The 14,845-nt window shown below is 39.4% G+C and overlaps 1 protein-coding gene and 1 non-coding gene across 3 annotated transcripts; both read left to right on the top strand.

Annotated features, from left to right (window-relative positions):
- The first annotated feature begins 3,767 nt into the window (after positions 1-3,767).
- Trnam-cau (transfer RNA methionine (anticodon CAU)) lies at positions 3,768-3,861 on the top strand. The gene is made up of 2 exons: positions 3,768-3,804; positions 3,826-3,861. It is a non-coding gene; the product is annotated as a tRNA-Met (tRNA).
- Positions 3,862-4,609: 748 nt separating this feature from the next.
- Positions 4,610-13,878, top strand: LOC106870324 (anaphase-promoting complex subunit 1). 2 transcript variants are annotated; one of them, XM_014916349.3, is made up of 3 exons: positions 4,610-4,893; positions 6,395-6,707; positions 7,218-13,878. In XM_014916349.3, the coding sequence occupies exons 1-3, from the start codon at positions 4,810-4,812 to the stop codon at positions 12,647-12,649; spliced, it is 5,829 nt and encodes a 1,942-aa protein (XP_014771835.2). In that variant the 5' UTR covers positions 4,610-4,809; the 3' UTR covers positions 12,650-13,878. The 2 variants fall into 2 exon arrangements, with proteins under 2 accessions (XP_014771835.2, XP_089195755.1); XM_089339629.1 differs by lacking the exon at positions 6,395-6,707.
- Positions 13,879-14,845: the final 967 nt, after the last annotated feature.

Below are 14,845 nucleotides of genomic sequence, written 5' to 3'. Positions count from 1 at the left end.
AAATGCGGTGAAAGCAACGGTGTTAGTTAAATGTTGTATCTGCTGTTAATTAGGGTACAACAGTTCATGAGATGAGAGAAAAAAAAAGCCATACGCATCTCTTCTGTTATATAATTCCATTCACAGTAAGGGTTCGTTGTGTGTATGTATGTATATATATATATATATATATGTGTGTGTGTGTGTGTGTTTGTCACTCACCCTCCTCAACATCGCTTGACAACTGGTGTTGGTTTGTTTACATTCCCATTACTTGGCAGTTTGGCAGAGTGATAGAATAAGTATCAAACTTAAAAAAAAAAGAAAAGAAGTTCTGGGGGCAATTTTTTTTTTTTTTTTTTTACTGAAATCTTCTAAGTTAATGTACCCCATGTAATTAGGAAGTAAACATTTTAACCACATGGCTATACTTGCACTTATATGTACTTCACAAAAACAAAAAAGCAACCAATAAACTGTAACAAATATCGATTTTCAATTTTAGCACAAGGCCAGCAATCCCAAGGTAGGAATAAGCCGATTACATCAACTCCCAGTATTTTCTTTAAACTGTACTTTTGTTATGATATTTATTCAAACCCTAAAGAATCCCCTTTCAACACATGGCTATGATGCTCCCCCACTACTCTTGCTCATGATCAGAGATCACGAACATATTGTCAGCCTGTAAGGGAAATTATTCCAGTGGTAAAGGTCAGGCAATTGACAAGCAAATCTGTGGTATTGAGCAGAATATTTGCTATAATGATATTTGTGCTTCAGCATCTCAGTGCTGAATCTGTCTGAAATGTAATGGAAAATTGGTCAGCTTCAAAACATTGATGTCCAGGTCACAAAAGCAAAGTTTGAAGGGAATAGTAGTGATTTGCTTTGATTTCTAGATGGAAGCAAACAGGAGATGACCCTTATTGGCCAAAGACAACAAGCAAATCTGTGGTATCGAGCAGAATATTTTCTTACAATGTTATCAATCCCCAAAATATGCAAAGCAAAGACAACCTCAACAGCATTTGAATTCAGAACATGAAATTGGATGAAATGCCTCTAAGCATATTTGGCCTGTATACTAACTGTTCAACCTGCTCATAAACCTAATTGTTGCAAATATTCAAAATATAGAAGAGAGGTTAAAGGGAAAAGGTTATATTGTCATGTTTTATTGAAGTGAATGTTTGAATTAAAATGTTAAAATGTGTGCGTGTGGTATGTGGTATGTGTGTGTGTGTGTGTGTGTGTCTGTGTGATGTTAATGTCTACATTCCAATAACTGGTCTAGTTTATATAAATGGCTCTTAATGGCCCTTTATTGCAGCTGGTTTGAAGTCTGTGGTAATTAAATCAATATTTGAAAATGTTGCTAATGATTTTTACCATCTGAAGAAATTAAGAGTTCAACAAAATTGTTTAAAAAATTATTTTTAAAAATACATAAAAAAAAAAAGACGGTGCTATAATCTCACATTACTGGCAACTGGATGTCTGTGTGTGTGTGTTTCCTTTTAATTGTTTCAGTCATTTGAGTGTGGTCATACTGGAGCACCACCTTAAAGGGTTTTCGTTGAAGAGATCGACCCCCAAGATTTATTCTTCGTAAGCTTAGTACTTATTCTATCATTCCCTTTTGCCAAACTGCTAAGTTACAGGGACATAAACACACCAGCATCAGTTGCCAAACGATGGGGGGGGGGCAAACACACACACACACACATATACATGTGTATATATATATGTATGTATATATATATGTATATATATATATATATGTATGTGGTGGTGGTGGTGGCAGCTTGCTGTTACTGCTGATGTTGCTGTTGTTGTTGTTGATGTTGTTGTTGTAGTTGTCTGGTTTTAGTCATCAGCCAGCTGTGACTCAGCCAGTCCCTTATAACCAGAAGCAATCTCTTATTCAGATGTAAAATATCTGGGACTGTATTATGCAATCTGTCTTTCCTCCCAATCCTCCTCCTCTTTCACCTTCTATCCTCCTCCTCCTCCCCCTCCTCTTCTTCCTTGTCTTCTTCTTCTTCTTCTTTGGGTAGCAACTGTTGTTCCCTATTTGCTGACCCCTAGAAAGTCTGAAAAAGGATTAATATTTCCTTCAAACTTTTCTTTTGTTATGATATTTAGTCAAACGCCAAAGAATCCCTCTCAACACACGGCTATGATGCTCCCCAACTACTTCTGCTCACGATCAGAGATGCATATATTGTTAGCCACCAGAGGACATGCTCAAGTGGTTACGGTCAAGCAACTGACAAGCAGATCTGTGGTATTGGGCAGAATATTTGCCATAATGATATTTCTGCTTCAACTACTCAGCGCTGAATTTGTCTCAAATGTAATGGAATGTGTGTGTTTGTGTGTACTGGTCTGCTGGATCCAGAAGTCGAGGTTCATTTTTTTGACCGTTTATTTCTTATAAAATAAAATTCTTTTAAAATGATGTCAAATCGAAAAACATGTTACTGGAAACTGCAAATGTTCGGGTATGTCTGTATATAGAGGATTTAGTATATAACGGCACTAAATTTTGGCCGAAGGCCAGTAATTTTAAGGGACGGATATAATTGATTACATCGACCCCTTTAAGTTGACTGATATTTTATTTTATCAGTATATCAACTGATGAAAGGCAAGGTCGACCTCGGGCGGAATTTGAACTCAAAAAGTAATGAAGCCGAGGAAATGGGTACTCAGGAAGAAGAGTGGACCCGCGCTAATCATTAAGAAAAGTGAAAATAAAACAAATTTTCAAATTGAAATAAAATGTTATTCAAAAGTAAAACCATTCCGAAAGATGTTTTATAATCTTCTGAAAACATTCATCCACCGTTTTCCCATATTTTTCTCTCCAAAGAAACTGATCTAGATGGAATTCAATCATATTTGTTTGTGTTTCCATAACTCCTGAATCCGGTAACATTCAACAGAGTTCTGGGTAAACGCAAAGAATACGCATACCACCCGTTTTCGGCGTTTAGGGTTAAGTTTAGGTTGAGGGTTACGCCGAAAACGGGCAGTGTGCGTACTCTTTGCCTCCGCCGAGTTATAAATAACATTTTATTTCAATTTCAAAATCGTTTTATCTTCACGTTCTGAATAACTATCGCGGGTCCACTCTTCTTTACGAATACCACGAAATATCAATTAAGTATTTTGTCCGAGCTCTAACGATTCTGCCAGTCCACCGTCCTTGTTTAGTATAAGGCAGCATTAAACGTATTATTTATATAATACAGAGTACATGTCCTATACAGACAGTTTGTAATATGTAATGTAAATTATATGTAGTATAACAGTGTATTCATTACATAATATTGAATAGTTATTTTTAATAGCTGGTTAGGTGCGATCCGGTGCGCCAGAAATGGCCATCTAATATAAGACGTAACGTATCTACGACAATATTACTCAATGTGTTAGTCCTTTTTCTCTCAAGACGGTAGAATGTGCTTTGAGAGAGAGAGAGAGAGATGTGGCTGCTATTTCTAGTAAATAGTGTCTTACAGTTCCAATACACTTTCCCGTCATTGTTATAATTTCATGTTACTGCCGCCGGACAGAGGTCGAATGTAACATATGGAAATATCCTGAAAATTATATCCGTTATAAATAAATATCAAATTAGTGTAGATTTTTTTGCAATCTGATTGTATTGACACTAAAAAAGAAATTTTTTAAAATGCACTAAAAATTAGTAGATTTAAATATGCTAGGTTTGTTAATAAAGTAGGTTTATATAGATAATTTGGCATCTATTTGGGCAGGCCTCGGTAGCGCAGTAGGCAGCGCGTCAGTCTCATAATCCAAAGTAATCGTCGAGCCATCTGAAGGTCGTGAGTTCGATCCTCACCCGGGGCAGATTTTTTTAGTTTCGTACTTTGTGAAATTTAAATTTCTTTTTTTAAATTATAGTAACTTTATAAAAAGTTCTAAATATAATTTACCAACATATTAATTTGTTGTAGTATTTGGCACGAGGTCAATAATTTTAGATTGAAGCAGTTGGTCGATTTGCATGGACCACGATTTATTTTAACGACCCCCGAAAGGTTGAAAGAATTTACCAACACAATTAATAAAATAATTTAATTACTATGAAATACCTAAAATTAATTGATAACCATTGAGTAGTTACAGCGGAAGAGTTACGAAAACCAATGAAAACACATACAGTCACAAATCATCAACCAATATTCCCTGTACTTATGCTATCAGTTCTTTAATCTAACAGTTAAGGGGACGTAAACAAAGCAACACAGGTTGTCAAACGCTGGGGTACAGATACACACACATACACACACAAAGTCTTATTTACAAAACTGCTTAATTGACTTAATTAAATAATACTAGGTAAATGAAAACAATAATGAACGTAAAAGTAAGGAGTTAATAAGCTGCATATTTTTGGCAATGTATAAAATTCGAAACCATCAACGTTAAATATATAAGCGAGGGAGAGAAGGTAAGAAGATAATTGGAGAGAGATGGGGAGTAGAAAGAGGAATAAAAATAGACATGGTGGGAATTGAGTTAAGAGAAGGAGGTAAGAAAGTAGTGCAAGAAAGAGAGGGTATGGAAGACAAAGAGAACAGGATAAATAGAGAGAAGGAGAAAAGAGAAGGAAGTGATGAGAAGGGAGATCACTCTCTGTTACCTAACATTGTCGCGGGAAATATTCCCTACAAAAAAACGATTCTTATTTTGTGCATTGTTGAAACTTTCAATAAAATGCACGAAATTCTAGCGGCAAACATTTTATTTATTTGAATTAAGTTTCCATCATCCATCACACTGGCTTCGGAGGATATGATAGCAGCCTGTGAAACCCAGGATTTTGTACCCTTTGGGAGGGAATATATCCATTTGCATCCCGGCAAGTTCGAAATACAGGTTATTAAGATTTTGGCCAACTTCCTTCTGCTTTCGTTTTTATATGAAATATTTGTGATTTAAAAAAAAAACTTCGTATTTGTTCAGTATTTTAAAATTAGATTTGTTTACCTTTTTTTTCATTATGCAACAAATAGTAAATTTTTAATTGAAGTTAACAGTGTGAAATTTTTGAATAGCTCACATGTGTGTTCCACGTTGTAATCGTTTTAGTTTCGACACAGATCAAATCACTTGCCTGGCTAGTACATCTCCGAAATATACATAAGCCTATATATATAATTAACACTTACTGGGTATGGTTTTCGAAGAAACAAAGCCAGAAAACCAAAGTTTTTCTTTCTTCATAAGAGAGAAAAATACTGTTGAATGAGCCAAAGTCAACATACATCAGTTAACATGCATTTTTAAAGGATAATTTATTTTCGTTATTTCACGCCGGTAAACTACATGTTAATCTTAAATCCCAGTAGCCCTGTGCACTTAAGTTGTAGTTTACTTCACCGTAGTGAATATGTTTAGCTCTCAACGAGCCGATCTAGCTAAGTATCGACTAGTGTAGGTTGCTTCACTGTTCAGTAGCCATGGTAAACATATTTAACCGTCAATAACTCGGTCCACCTTGTTGTGGGAGCATACCTACATGAGGAAATAAAGTCGGTGGGTAGGTACCACCGTGTACCAAATTCTGGTGCGTGATTTAAGGTCTATTTAGCTGTTACTTTTAGCATATCTCACGACTATCCCATACCCTTCTCGTTTGTCAGTCATTCTGGCGTATTGATGTTAGTGGATATCTTTCCCTCCATAAACACATTTAATGGTCCATTGCTTGGATTTAAGCCAAAAAATTCGGACTGTCTGTATTTTAAAGTCTTGTAAATTCCCGTTTGTAAAATAGAAATTCGCAAAATTTTTCTGGAAATTCGAAATATTAAAAATATAATGAGGGTGGGGTGGGGTTATGGTGTGCTTTACGTAGAATTCCGCCGTGGTCCCTATTTACAACGTTGTATTGTGTTCAGGAATAACTCTTTTTGTAAAAATATGGCACAAAGGAACGATGGAAAAAAAACCCCAGGAAACAATCACAGGAGACGCGGACATGTTTCTCCTTGTTTAGTTATCGACCGAATATCTAAACGGTGATTGACAAAACACTCGATAATATTGTTTAGTCTGGCGATGTCAGCAACATAAGCTGCCGGTGTATGAGTTGACATCATGCGATGGTTGTCAATGCAAGTGAGGGTATTCATTTCTAGTCTCCTGTGAAAAACGTAGCCGACTATGGGGGGTGGGGAGAATACTACCTTGGTTGGGAACGGGTAAGGATTGCAGCAAGAAGGGCACCTGGCTGTAGAATATCTTCCTTGACAAATTTCGTCTGACTCATGCAAGCATGGAAAAGTAGACGTTAAAGTGATGATGATGCAGTATAGGCTATTGAATAGTTTAGCTTGTATTCATTCGTTAAATACTGTTTCTTTGACACTTGCAGGTACAACGAAGTCATCATGCTGATCATGGATTGCCATTGCTTCGCTCGTTCCGTGACATCTCCATCAGTGAACAGAGCCCCAAAGAACAATGGTATCTACATTGCAAACCAGATTCGAACTGTGTTGGTGCAGTGGAAGAAGAGCTGTATGTGTCTGGGAATACAGTTGTCTGGAGTGTTGGCACCCGACAAGAATCTAGACGGGTCCTGAAGACCTTCACTGTAGAATCGCCAGTCATTCAAGCCATGTACTGCAGCTTCTTGCTCTCCTATAACACCGAGATTCCAGAACAAATAGATTTAGACATTCCTGGTGAGTTGTCAATATTTTCTGAGATTTTTGTATTTGTTTTAATGAAGGCACTCATTCTTGCTCTTATTCCGGTAATTTCTAAAAGCATTCCACGGGAAAACAAAGAATTTTTCAAAGTTTAAGACTCTGCAAACATAGAAAAGTTGGTGTTATGATGATGACGATGGTGATGGTGGTTTTCATAATGATTATTATTATTATTATTATTATATTTGTTAGCACACTGGAGAAAAAATACTTAATGGCATTTTGTCTGTCCTTATGTTCTGAGTTCAAATTCCACCAAGGTTGACTTCGCCTTTCATCTTTTCAGGGTCAATAAAATAAGTACCAGTTGAGTACTGAGGTTGGTATAATCAACTATCCCCTTCCCCCTGAATTTCAGGCCTTGTGCCTAGAGTAAAAAGGATTATTATTATTACTATTCCAGTAATAATAACAACAGTTGTCATATTTGATACTAACCTCTCTCACATCCTTCAAACTAATCCTATTTGTCTTGCGTTTCAGGTGAACTCCAAGAAGGTATCTGTGTTCTGGAATCAACTACAGCATCCGTGTTTACCAGCCAAGGCGAAGAATACAATGTCGCTTTGCCATTCCAGGTTACTAAATCCTGGGTTATTAAGAATGGGCTTCTCTTTGAACGTTCCTTGTCGTCGTCCGAAATTGTTCCAAAAGTGTCTCGAAATGCTCCCAACCACTCCATTGTGTTCAGTATGTTGCATCCTCTTAATGACATTGCTCCCGTCATTCATGGCCCTAACAATGCCAACACCACACAGAACAAGGTTAGCTATTTCACTGACACGTCTCAGAGTATTGTGTTCAGCTGTGTCGAGCCCTCTATACTTCTTGTGTACGACAACACAGCTGGACTACACTGTGTGTGGAAGGTCCGTCGTGTGAAGCCTGAGGAGAGTGATTTTCTCTTTGAAACCTGTGATATGCCCAGTTTATGCCACCTCAATAATTCTATCCTGCAAACATCTTCTCATAACCAGTCGAAAGTCAGCAACATCTCACCTGGCATATCTCTGTTGCAGAATTTCTCCAACAGGACATTCTCACCTTCTCCTTCATGTTCCATAAGTCCTGTTGTCAGTAACCACTTGACATCTTCAGGAAATTCAGGCAGCTGCACTCAGTCTCCATTGGCTTTTGCCTCTTCCAGTCAATCTCGACCGTTCTACAGCTTGAATGCTCAGTCAAGGTCTTCCATGACGTACATGCGTTCTCCTCCAGGCAGCCAAAACTTCTCAGTGATGTCGGAAAGCATGAATTATCGGATCGAACCGGTTAATCCTGATATATGTCTGGACCATATCTGGACTGAGTCGGCGACATCAAATCGTGAAGAGTTTGTTGGGAAAGCGAGCAAAGCATTCATTGCTAAGGATCTTTGTGAGCAGAACTATTTGTGCTACTTGATTCCACAAAGGCAACACCTACGTTGTGTGAAATTTGAGAAAAGCAATGATAATTGTCAGCTGATATTTGGTGCAGTTTGTACAATACCTGCCAAAGATGCCCTCCCAGTTGAATTGCTTAACTTAACTGTAGTGCTAGATTTATCTGGCAGCCTTATCATATACAGTGGAACAACCAAAATCAACAAGTTGTTTGTGCCTAAATTGCCTATAGGAATTTCATCGATGAATGCTTCGGCATCGCTGACTCCTCACAACTCTGTCCGAGTCACTAGCATGATCACATCAAGTCGGCCATCAAACACAAACAATGTATCTTTCGAAGATCAATTGTCTCATATTTCTCCAGTAATTGGATCACCGAATGTGCATGATAACCATGTACTTGAGAGTTCTTCCAGAGACTCGGAGATTTGCTGCCACGACAACACAGTCCATTGCATTCGAGATAACACCCTCTCACGGTTCACCATAGAAACCACCGATGGCTCTTTGCTGCGAACGTCGCTACCACCACTTACCGAGTCGACAGGAATCGAAAGTAGTCTCGAAGCCCTGCGTTACATCTTACCCAAAGACTGCGCTATGAAGATGTTGTCTCGCTGGTATACGACGCGTAATGTCACCAGTGGATTCGACAATCAGTCGGAGTGGGTGGTCTTCTCTCGTTTTCTCCTGGGACAGATGGGTTTTGACACTAGCCGTCTGCCATTGACACATGAAAATGAATTCAACAACACAACATCTCCCGTGGTGGAAGTGAAACGAGCTAAACCATCCAACCAGGGCTGCAACGACGATTGGGAATATCTACTCAAATCCGAACACCATCATTTCACATCCAAGTACTTTGATTCTGCCCTTGGCTTCTCCCTCGTAGACATCCCCAACATATATTATCCAAAGCCTTGCACTGTAAACCCATCAGCTCCTCTCTTCTCTTACATACCAAGCATTCTCTTCTCATTACACTTGGTTTATGAAGAACTCAAACTAAACACTTGTCTCTCTGGACAACTCGAAAACTTAGCTCTGATGCTTTTCTTTCTGGCTAACAATCTGAAATGTTTCTACTACACTGACATCTACTGTCGAGATTTCCCCCATCTCTATAATATGGTCGATGAAAACCACCAGATACATCCTGAACAGTGGGCAAAGCTGCAGTTCACATCTATATTCACTGAAGTGCCCCCTAACATATGTATGTGGATTTGTAAACTGTTATCTGGACTCGAATGCCAGCCAGTTCTGTTCCTGCCAAATATTTGTAAACGAATAGAAAATATCATCATTCTATACACCACCCTTGTCAATCAGAATTGTAAGGCTAACCATTTCCTGAGAGAAATCCCTGTTTCTGGTTACCGAACTCTTTCCTCTCGAGCAAAAGGTTCTCTGAGTGAAACTGAGAAAAACTCGCTGTCAATAGCGGAGAGTATAGTGCTGCTCATGACTCGGCTGGGCATCACGAAACGGGATCTGGAATCGTATCCTATAGGGGTTGTGCTGCCATTACGAGAAGCGATACTACAATGTCGGTGGGATCCACCATCTGATTGGCCCGAGGAAGCTTACATTTTGATTGGTCGTAAAGATTTGTCCCGAATCAGTGCTTACTGTAAATGTCAGTCGGGTTCTTCCCTGAATGAAGGGCGCTACGTGAAAGAATGTCCTTCTCTTGGGAAAACAAACAAAGAAGATGATGATGGAATGGGTCACCTTGATGAAGAACTCTTGAAATTACGGTTCAGTGAAGACCTTCGAGTGCAAGAGGTCCGCCACATGTTACAGTCATCTCGTCCTGTTCGTATTTCACTTCAACAGAAACCGGAAGTGAGTGACCATGAATTCATTGAAGAACAAGAACGCTACCTGTACGCAATCTGTACAAGAACAATGGCCTTACCTGTTGGTCGAGGAATGTTTACTCTGTCTAGTTTCCATCCGTTACCTACAGAAGCCCTTCCTATCCCGAAACTATGCCTGACCGGGAAAGCTCCACCTCGCAACACCACAGTTGACCTCTCCCATATTGAAACCCCTTCCAATATGGCCACATGGCCACACTTTCACAATGGGGTCGCTGCTGGATTAAGGATTGCCAACTCATCCCAGATAAATTCCACTTGGATCAATTATAACAGACCTAAGACTTGTGATTTCACTACAGAATATGCTGGCTTCTTGATGGCACTTGGACTAAACGGCCATTTAGCTCATCTTGCTACCCTTAACATTCACGAGTATTTGAGCAAAGGTCAAGATATGACTACTATTGGGGTCCTGTTAGGGCTGGCTGCCACAAAACGGGGGACAATGGATCAGGGTATAACAAAAGTACTCAGCATCCATGTCCCGGCCCTTTTACCACCGACATCGACCGAACTGAATATTTCTCACAATGTCCAAGTCGCAGCTGTTTTAGGAGTTGGTCTTGTCTATCAAGGCACAAGTCATCGTCACATTGCCGAAGTACTGCTGTCCGAGATTGGACGTCCACCTGGTCCTGAAATGGAGAACTGCACCAACCGCGAGTCATACGCCACAGCTGCCGGTCTTGCCCTTGGTCTAGTCATGTTTGGTAAAGGAAGTGAAGCTGCTGGCTTGTCCGATTTAGGAATGGCAGACACTCTCTGTCACTTCATGATTGGTGGTCATAAACGGCCGGTGACGGGGCCAAATCGGGAACGTTATAGGTCGCCAAGTTACCAAATCAAGGAAGGTGACAGCGTGAATGTTGATGTCACTTCTTCTGGTGCAACACTGGCCCTCGGTATGCTTTACTTCAACACAAATAACACAGCGGTTGCCGACTGGCTGAAGGCACCAGATACTCAGTTCACCCTGGATCACGTCCGACCGGATTTCTTAATGCTGCGTACTTTATGTCATGGATTAGTGTTGTGGGATCACGTACTTCCAACGACGACATGGATCGACAGCAATTTACCAATAATTGTACAGAAATACGGTTTCAAACGAGAATCACACAGCAGAGATGAAGACAACATCGATTACGAAACAATGAGTCAAGCTTATTGCAATATCGTCGGTGGTGCTTGTATGGCAATGGGCTTGAAATTTGCAGGAACCGCTAATGCAGTCGCTTACCAAACTCTGCTAGATTGCATGAAGCGTTGCATGTATCTTTTACCAGTTCCTCCATTCTGTGAACAAGCCGGTAAAAGCACTGTTGAAAACTGTACCGTTGTAGTGCTTCTTTCCCTTGCAATGGTCATGGCAGGAACTGGAGATCTCGATGTGCTCCGAATAGCCCGGGCTTTACGGAAACGTGTCGGTCCACAACATTCTTATGCCACTTATGGGTCTCACATGGCTGTGAGTATGGCTATTGGCCTCCTCTTTCTAGGTGGTGGTAGATATTCCCTCAGTACAAAGCCAGAAGCAATTGCAGCCATGCTGTGTGCCTTCTTCCCAAAATTCCCCACTCACAGCATTGACAACCGCTACCATCTACAAGCGTTCCGCCATTTGTATGTCTTGGCTGCTGAACCCCGAGTCTTGATACCAGAGAATGTTATTTCACGCCAGCCTTGCTATGTTCCAGTGGAAATCCGGTTTAACGACACCAAATTTTACAAAAACGTCTCTTACACTACAATGGCACCGTGTCTCATTCCAGAGCTAAACTTGTTGAAGGAGGTGAAAATCTTGGGACCTCGTTACTGGCCAATCAGATTCGATGTAGACAAAAACTGGAAAACTTTAGAGTTGCTTCTTAAAAATAGTGGTGTTGTATACGTGAAACAGAAAGCTGGACATTTGTCTTACAGTGAAGATCCTAAAGGTTACCATGGCCATTTAGCAAAGTCTTTGACAAATAATGAGTCCAGTTTTGAATCAACAAAACTTCATCCAAAATCTATAAAGTCCTTCACATCGGATGCTCGAATATTGGCCTTCTCTGAGTTTTTCCTGTTTAAAAATGAAAAAGAATGTGACAGGCTGGCCCCTGTTGTCTACAGTTGTGCCTTTAAAGAAAAACCAGAAGGGATTCCGACTCAGATGAACTTAGCCTATGAAGTCTGGCAGTCACAGATTAACAAGGCTCCTTTAGGACTTTGGCAACTGAAGATTGTCTTGAACTATTACGGCAGCAAATACCAGTTCAAAGCAAGTGAAGAAACCGAGAAAGTGCCACTTGTGGAATTGGATTATGTGTTATCTCTGAAGAATGAACTGGAAAAGTTCCTTGCTGATTGGGAAACTAACAACATGGAAATTCTGTTGAAATATTTCCAAGGAGAATCATTGAAAGATGAGCAATGTGGACACTTGTCTGCTTTCATTGTTTGGTACGACATTCCACATCCTCATGATTTAGCAAGTATCAGTGTAAAAGGAAAGCCCACTCTTCCAGTATTGTGTAGCCAGCTTCCTCATTTACCAATGTCATCCATTATGAAGTTGCTGAATGCATGGTGCATCAAACAGACCTACTCTGAGAAGGGCCATCTTCCTGAGTTTTCCCTTTCTGCCGATTCCTGATTTTGAACTCCTTGCTTCTGACTGTCTGTACCTCGTGTCCTGTCTTCATTCTTGTGTATCTACATACATGTATGAATTATGCCTATAAACATATGCATAAATATATAAGTATGTATAATATATATATGTATATATATATAATATATATATATGTGTGTGTGTGTGTGTATATATATATATATATATATATATATATATATATATATATATATATAGTGTCTAAAGTATGTATTTATGTATAAAGAGACTATAAGTTATGTATAAAAAATAAAATCTTTATGAATAAAAAAAGAGATGTTGCATAATCACATCAGTCTTGTTATATTATAAATACAAATTTAAGAGATTGATTTTGCTCCAGCAATATTTGTGGTGTTCTTTCAGATTTCAACAAATCTTAAATTTGTTTACTAAGGTGTAGGTGTGGTTGGGTAGTAGAAGATCGCTTCAAGTCCACCCATAGTTTTGGGGTTTACTCTCTTTTGCACAACATATTTGTCTTTTATAGCCTTGGGGCATCCAATGCAGTGATTCCCAACGGTGGGGCACGGAGTCTAGGAAGCACTGATTCAATGCCAAATGAGTTCTGCTGCAAAAATTTCTCCATCCAGAATTGATATTAGCAAGGTTATCTCCCTTGAATTAATTTACAGCTGACGATAACGATTTTATTAGTTTCTGTTGAAGTATCTTTAATCTTTTACTTGTTTCTGTCATTGGACTGCGGCCGCGCTGGAGCATCGTTTTGAAGGGATTTTGCCAAACAGATTTTCCCCAATGCTTGTTTTAGATTTGGTATTTATTTTACTGGTGTCTTTCGCCTAACCACTAAGTTGGTTGGGATAAACACGTACATGTATATACTGTATCATCATCATCATCATCAGCCTTTAACGTCCGTTTCCCATGCTGGCATGGGTTGGACGGTTTGACCAGAGCTGGCAAGTCAGGGAGTTGCACCAAGTTCCGGTCTGATTTGACTTTGTTTCTATGGCTGGATGTCCTTTCTAACGCCAACCATTCTATGTGATAGTTGCTTTCAACGTGGCACTGGCACGAGTGCTTTCACTTGGCGTTGGTGCCACAGCTTTTTTTTATGTAGACACTGGCACAGAATTCTCACAGGTCAATCCTCTTTATTTGGGCCTTAACACTTTCTGCTGTGGAGGACGGGTCTTCTTGTGCAAGCCAGCAGAATCGTTTGCACACTCAGAGGTATTTCGTCCATCTTTATGTTCTGAGTTCAAATTCCACCAAGGTCGACTTTACCTTTTATCCTTCTGGGGTTGATAAAATAAGTACCAGTAATGCACTGGGTCGATGTAATCGACTTAACCTCTTCCTCCAAACTAGCTGGCCTTGTGCTACAATTTGAAACCACTATCAAAAATAATTCTTTCTACTATAGGCACAAAGCCAGCAATTTTTAAGAGATGGAGTAAATCAACTACATCAACTCCAGTGCACAACTGGTACTTAGTCGTTGATCCAGAAAAGACGAAAGGAAAAGAGGCAGCTGGTGAGTTATGTCAACCTTAGAATTCAACTGGGAATTATTTTATCATTCCAAAAGGATGAAAGGCAAAGTCGACTTTGGTTGAATTTGAACTCAGAACGTGAAGACAAAATGCCCCTAAGCAGGTTGGCTGACAATTCTGCCAGTTCACCACCTTACTACTACTATTACATAATAATAATAATAATAATAATCCTTTCTACTAAAAGCACAAGACCTGAAATTTTCAAGGAGGGGACCAGTCAATTACATTGACCCCAGTTTTTCACCGGCACTTAATTTATTGACCCCGAAAGAATGAAAGGCAAAGTCGACCTCAGTGGATTTTGAACTCAGGATGTAAGGACATGAAATGCCCCTAAGACTTTTGTCTGACATGCTAATAACTCTGCCAGCTCACCACCTTCATAATAATAATAATATTAATGACCCCTTTTTTTATTGGCACAAGACCTGAAAAATTCTAGGGGAGGAGATTAGTCAATTACATCAACCATCATGCACGACGTACTTATTTTATCGACCTCGAAAGGGTAAAATGCAAAATCACCCTCAGTGGAATTTGAACTCAAAACACCAAAGCCAGAGGAAATGCTTCTAAGCATTTTATCCAGTACACTAATGAGTCTACTTTTGCTGGTTACCAATACTAATAATACTAATAATAATAATAATAACAT

Source organism: Octopus bimaculoides, chromosome 22, assembly GCF_046866305.1.
Source record: "Octopus bimaculoides isolate indiv1 chromosome 22, ASM4686630v1, whole genome shotgun sequence".
Taxonomy (NCBI): Eukaryota; Metazoa; Mollusca; class Cephalopoda; order Octopoda; family Octopodidae; genus Octopus; species Octopus bimaculoides.
Note: the sequence above shows the minus strand (reverse complement) of the source record. Positions and strands in the feature narration are given on the sequence as shown.

Coding starts and splice junctions, on each gene's coding strand:
- LOC106870324 (XM_014916349.3), top strand. CDS start 4,810: ATGATAGCAGCCTGTGAAACCCAGGATTTTGTACCCTTTGGGAGGGAA. Junction 4,894..6,394: donor CCGGCAAGTTCGAAATACAG/GTTATTAAGATT, acceptor TGACACTTGCAG/GTACAACGAAGTCATCATGC. Junction 6,708..7,217: donor AATAGATTTAGACATTCCTG/GTGAGTTGTCAA, acceptor CTTGCGTTTCAG/GTGAACTCCAAGAAGGTATC.